The sequence below is a fragment of the Mesitornis unicolor genome, unplaced genomic scaffold (genome assembly GCF_000695765.1).
Source record: "Mesitornis unicolor isolate BGI_N332 unplaced genomic scaffold, ASM69576v1 scaffold52147, whole genome shotgun sequence".
NCBI classification, from domain to species: domain Eukaryota; kingdom Metazoa; phylum Chordata; class Aves; order Mesitornithiformes; family Mesitornithidae; genus Mesitornis; species Mesitornis unicolor.
In genome coordinates, this window is record NW_010195386.1 from 23,624 (window position 1) to 30,143 (window position 6,520).

At 43.8% G+C, this 6,520-nt stretch overlaps 1 protein-coding gene across 1 annotated transcript in view; it reads left to right on the forward strand.

Annotated features, from left to right (window-relative positions):
- The window catches only part of LOC104543461 (histone-lysine N-methyltransferase 2C-like), a gene marked incomplete at both ends in the record, with an annotated part of 28,255 nt that extends 22,003 nt beyond the window's left edge, over positions 1 to 6,252 (forward strand). Inside the window, 5 exon segments of the mRNA XM_010188079.1 lie at positions 338 to 2,026; positions 3,078 to 3,290; positions 3,749 to 3,913; positions 5,175 to 5,316; positions 6,105 to 6,252. Coding sequence (XP_010186381.1) covers positions 338 to 2,026; positions 3,078 to 3,290; positions 3,749 to 3,913; positions 5,175 to 5,316; positions 6,105 to 6,252 — 2,357 coding nt within the window.
- Between the last annotated feature and the right edge of the window lie 268 nt (positions 6,253 to 6,520).

Sequence of the window (6,520 nt, forward strand, 5' to 3'; positions counted from 1 at the left end):
CTCTGTGTTCCTAAGTGTTGTTATCCTGTGCATGGATGACGAGATCTGTAGGACAAGGATCACTTTTGGTTTAGGGTTGTGTATCCTCTAGCGCAGTGCAGTCCTGGTATGTAATAAGAACTTTGAAGCACTGTTATTTAAAAAAACAATTGGGATGGATAGTATTTCTAATGTGGTTATTTAGCCTTAAAAAGGGAGAAAAAATAAGACTGTGCAGAAACACTGTTTTAGCCTGAGGTTCATTGTCTGCTGAAATTGAAATGGTGAGTTCCATGTTTTGTGCTACTTGCATAGTCAGTAGATGTCAGAGATGAATGATGACTTTTTAAATCTCCAGATTCGCAAGCAGCAGAAGGAGCATGCAGAGCTGATTGAGGAGTACCGCATCAAGCAGCAGCAGCAGTGTGGCTTGGCACCCCACGCGCTCATGCCAGGCGTCCAGGCTCAGCCACCGATGGTTCCAGGAGGAGCATCACCAGCAATCAATCAGCAGAACTTCCCCATGGTGCCACAGCAGCTCCAGCATCAGCAGCACCCAGTGGTAATCTCCGGGCAGTCCAATCCAACCAGAATGCCAAATTTGCCTGGATGGCAATCTGCAAACGCCCCTGCAAGTCACATTTCCATGAATCCAGCAAGGATGCAGCCTCCAATGACGCCGTTGCCGATTACTCCTGGTACACCAGCTCCTGTGCCTGGTGCAAACGCAGCTGCACAGTCGGGGCCACCACCGAGGGTGGAGTTTGAGGACAATAACCCTTTTAGTGAAAGTTTTCAGGAGCGGGAAAGAAAGGAGCGGTTACGAGAGCAACAGGAACGGCAGCGCATCCAGCTTATGCAGGAGGTAGATCGACAGAGGGCTTTACAGCAGAGGATGGAGCTAGAACAGCATGGTATGATAGGGTCTGAATTAAATAACAAAACATCCTTATCTCAGATACCTTTCTTTAATTCTGATCTACCCTGTGATTTTATTCAAACCCCACGACCTCTTCAGCAGTCTCCGCAGCATCAACAGCAACCAATGGGGCAAATCCTGCAGCAAGGTCCCGTGACCTCGCCTCCTGCCACGAACTTTATGCAAAGCAGCGAGCGAAGGCCGGTGGGACCTGCAGCTTTTGGACCTGATGCGTCTGCTGTTCCAGGTGGAGCCCCAAATTTCCATAATGTGAAGCAAGCGCATGGGAATGTCCCTGGGGCCACCTTTACACAGAACCAAGCCAGGCCCCCATTCGGTTCTGCTGTACCTTCATCTGCAGCGCTCAGCAGCGGTGCCCCGTGTGGCTCGGACAGCAGCGTGCCCCAGGCAGCAAACTTCCCCGGATCCAGCCAGTCTCTCATACAGCTGTACTCAGACATAATCCCTGAAGAGAAAGGGAAAAAGAAAAGGACGCGAAAGAAGAAAAAGGACGATGATGCCGAGTCAATAAAAGCCCCGTCAACTCCACATTCAGATATAACTGCGCCGTCAACCCCAACCATTTCTGATTCTACCTCCACCCCCACGATTAACACCCCCAATGAACTTTCACGTCACCAAGATGAACAGGAGTCGGTGGAGTTAACAGGTCCATCAACGTCGAGTGCGGGAGAGAGCCAGACCTCTGCAGAGCTGGAGTGCAAGCTCCCCAGCAGCAGCCTGCCACAGAAACAGCCCAGTGTAAATACAGAGACTGAGAAGGCCAAAACGGATGGCCCTACCAGCATTCAGGAGGTTAAACTAGAAAAGGCAGAAACTGATCAGTGCTCGGATCAAGCTGAGCCTAAACCAGAAAATCCAAGCAGTATTAAGGTGGAAGAAGATAAGGTGACAGCACAGCCTGCAGCTCCAGCGCAGAGCCCAGCACAGCCAGCGAGCGTCCCAGCAGCAAAAGGGGAGTCAGGGAATGAACTGCTGAAACACCTGCTTAAAAATAAGAAATCCTCATCTCTTCTAAGTCAGAAATCGGAGAACAGTGGCCGAACAGAAGAGGAGGCTTCTGGGGATAAGAAGTTGGCAGAGAAGCAGAATCCAGCTGAAGGAATGGTGAGACTCTTACTGGTTTTGTTATACCGTGGTCATCAGTGATCAAAGGCTGGTCTGTGCCACTGCCACAGGCGTTTGGGAAAAGGGGGGGAGATAACCTGCCTGCACAAGGGGGGAATGAACAGCTTTAAGGGATTTTTACCTCCCTTCCTGCCACCTTCTCCATGAGTAAATCATCGGTGTTACAAAAAGAATGAGTTTTAATGTGACTTCATAGATCAGGGTGTTCAGAAATTATTAAAATGGAAAAAAAAAGTATTTTCTATAGATAATCCTCTTTAAAAATGCCACTTCCTAAAATTTGCTGTGATTAAGACAAGATTTTACGGTGTGACTCTTAATTACCTCGTAGTATGTTTCTGTACAGTATACAGTGTCTGTGTGCTGCTTTCCTCTGTGAGATAAGAGACTGATAAAGAGCAGCAGGTAACCTAGGTAGGTGTTCAGGATCCACGGTTAAAACGTATGTGGCAGGAATAGTGGTGAGAGTACTTGTGGTAGAGGTCATGTAGAGCTGTTTAAAACAATAATTGATAAAAAGAAGTTGGACTTTCTTTGGCTTTCCACTATCTGTTGCACTACCAAGTCCTATTCTGGTTGCTTTTTCTGATGCCTTTTGTGTGAAGAATGGCTTTGCAAATTCGTACTGAAAGTGTTTAAGCAATGGTGCACTCCAGGAGTGTTTCACTATACTGTCTGTGTTTCTAACCTCAAAATACGTTTGTATTACATTAACTTACACGCCTGTTTTCTGTAACCAGCTCTAAGGCTGCAACTTTATTTTAGGAGGTATTCAAAAGAAAGTGTTTCTGGTCTTTGAGGTTTAATGATGTTTTCAGATGTCAGTGGTGTTAATGACAAGTCATGAGTGTAGGGACAGTGCAGCAGTTACAGTTGCCAGTGAGACAGCAAAGTAAACAAACCATAAAATACAGTTTGTTCTTGGTGAGGTTTATTATATTGTGTGTGATCTTTCAACCATTGTGCAGTAAATTTGAATGAACCGAATGTCAAAATGTCAAAAATTCTGCTTCATTTTTTTTTATATCAGCAAACTGCAGGAAACCCGATGCAAGGTGCATTTGGGTGCAGTAACAGCCAGCTACAGAGAACAGAGGTAGGACCCGAAACCAAGAAACAGAGAAATAAGCGAACTCAGAGGACAGGAGAGAAGGCAGCTCCTCGGTCCAAGAAAAGAAAAAAAGAGGAAGAAGAAAAGCAAGCTCTTTACCCAAACGCTGATACCTTCATCCAGTTAAAACAGGTAGGTGTACAGAGCCTGGGGAATGTGTCAAGAGGACACTGGAAAGAGGGAACCTCTCATGGTGGAAATGAAGTTGATTCAACAAAGTTGAATTTCGAGTACAGGGTGGAGAAAGTGAAAGCTTCTGTGTAACCAGGAAATTTAAAGTTTTGATTTATTTCAAATTGGAAGATGTACTGATGTGGCAGGCGTTTGGTAATCTCAAAGCCATGGAGTTCCTGTCGGCTCTGGCAGCCTCTGTGGCTGAGTCGTGGCTCCAATGGACAGGAACCACCTTCCCCAGCAAACAGAGGCCTGTGCTTGACACAGTTTTCTGATAGTGGGTAAATGCTGATTATTTTTTAGACTAGAAACCGCTCCACCGATGTTTGGAGATCTTGCAGTGTTTCTGTAATTAAAGTTAAATTAATTATAGTTATGGTTAAATTAATTTCTAACTTTTTTTTCTTTTAATACAGCAGCTTTCTCTTCTGCCTCTGATGGAACCAATAATTGGAGTGAGCTTTGCGCACTTTCTTCCCTATGGCAGTGGCCAGCTCAGTGGTGGCAATCGGCTCGTAGGAAGTTTTGGTAGTGCTACTCTTGATGGGGCTTCAGATTACTACTCCCAGCTCATTTACAAGGTATGGTCTTAATCTGGGTTTCCATGGTGTGTTCTCTGTGGGAAGGAAGCCCATGCCATGATCACTGCTGGTTGGTTCGAGTTCTGCCTTTTACACAACCAGAAGATAATTTTGTGTTGCTAGACTGGATAGACGGTGCGGTGGTGAAACACTCACCTTTGTTTGACTCTGAAATTGGAAATCAGTTCTGGAAACTGTGCTGTAAACTAATTAAAACCTACAAGTATTCCTTTTACAAATGGATGCTAAGTAGTGACAGTTGTAATTACAGTTTTATGGAGCAGAAAAGGCTGAATTCTGAGTACTTTGCAGTCATTGAAAGCATTAAAGCAGTTCTTAATGTGAACTAAATGGGAAATAGACTTTCCTCATTAGTCCACTAAGCCCTAACTAAGAACCTGAGGACTATAACGAAGTGGGCTATTTGTTGACGAGCTAATAACCACAGAATTTAAAACTCAATCTCTGAGATGGGAGTGATAATACTGGGAGAGCAGCAACATAGTGAACAGACAGAATTGAATTTGCTGCTTGGCTGCCCTAACATAAAACTTCAGCAACTTAATAAAAACCAGTGGTGTTTACTGCAGCCTCACCTGTGTGTAAGCTGAGAGTCTAACCAAGCAGAAATAGTTGTTGTGGTCAAGAGTAGTAAGTATCAGCTTTGTAGGCATGACTGTGGCAGGAAAAGATACTGAAGTTCTCATTTAATTTTTGGCTAAAATATGGGCAGTTGACTAAGCCAGCAAGAAGTGGCCTGGAGTGTGAACTTGCAGTGTCTGCTTCTCCATGGTAACTGCTTCAGTGAAACCTCAGCCTGTGCCAAGTGTGAGGAAGCTTCCCCTTTAGCGAAAATGGGGTAAGCTGGCTTGGGTGTGGTGATGGCGAGTGGCTGTGGAAGAGCTCTCTCAGTCCTCAGTTCAGACCTTTGCGTAACCTGTAGGAACTTGTTGGGGCTCCCAAACTGTTTCTAAAAACACTTTTTGTGCCTTCCTGTAAATTTAGCTATGTCTTGTTAGTAATGTATACTCCTCATGTAAACTGTTTCTCTGATAACATCACTGAGAGAAGAGAAGCAAAACATTGTGTCTCTTACAGTAGATAATGTATTTCATTGCATTCTTGAGAATTAACTATCGCTGCTTATCGGTGCTGTCTCTGGGTGTAAAAATAAGAGTGGGTTACATTGTGTAGTACTACAACAAGGCAAGTTGTCACCTTGTGATCCATGGCTCATTTACAGTTCTTTAATTTCGTGCAGCAGAATAACCTGAGCAATCCTCCGACACCCCCAGCCTCTCTTCCTCCCACACCACCGCCGGTGGCATGCCAGAAGTTGGTGAATGGCTTCGCGACCACCGAGGAGCTTGCTGGCAAGGCTGGTATGTTGGGAGGTCACGACGGTAAGGCTCATACGTGTTGTTTCCACAATGAATGGGTCAAGTTTGGAGCAAATTACAGAATAGATAACTGGGATGCTTTTCAGCTGCCACAGTCTTCCTTTACAAAAACAGTATGCCAGGGCTTTTTAAGGTTGTAATCATCATTATCCCACTTTTACACCAGTATAATGTCAATATATAATGTTTTCCCTTTCCCCTTTGAAAACATGTTGAGAAAAGTGAAGAAACTTTTAAGAAATGAAAAAGAAAAGACCATTTTTTTACATCAATTACAAATGACTAAGCAGTAAGTTGAGCCTACTCAATAGTCCCCCTAAAGGTATCCTCAGCAGGCTTTATGGGTAGTGATTATATATATTCTGATGCTTGTAATTTGGTCAATTAAGATTACTTTCTATTAAACAAAAACTTTACACTCCCTTTTCATAAGGACTGTTCAGTGGTTAAAGTCCTTTTTTCCAGCCCCTTTTCCTTTGTTGTTACAAAGTTGATTTTTGTTTGGTTTGGTTTGGTTTTTTAAGTAAAACAGAAATCCTCTCATACTGGCAGAAGGCCCACTCAAAAACCTTTTGAGCCCTTTTTGCTCAAAATTTGCACATTTTTTGTAAATGTGGAGATTAATCATCAATGGTCAAAAATTATTGAACTAGGAGTGGATGAGAGTGATATTTGCATCTGCTGCAGTGCCTTGGTTGTATCAGGGAGCCACCACTACCCCAGTACACAGAATATTTATCAATGGAGGAGCTGTACAGGTGTCTCATTGAGCTCTGCATTTCTCTTTTTAGTTACCAAAGCTCTGGGACCAAAGCAGTTCCAGTTGCCTTTCAGACCCCAGGATGATTTGTTAGCAAGAGCAATGGCTCAGGGCCCTAAAACTGTGGATGTTCCTGCTTCACTTCCAACCCCACCTCACAACAATCAGGAGGAGTTAAGGTGGGTTTTCCTTGACGTCTCCAGATGCGTTTTTGGAGCAGATTCTGTGATCTTTCAAGATGAAAATGTGAAGAAACCAAATCTGTTGTGCACAGCCACGCTGTGCAGTGAATAATGGGATTGTTTGGCCTAGTTAACTCCCAGCATTTCACATGTAATGTAGTGAAATAGATTATTTCTTTCACTGCAAGACTCTAGATCCTCTTAAATTGTTAAGAATTCATAATCTTGCTCTCTTAAAAATGGAAAAAAACTACATATATATATA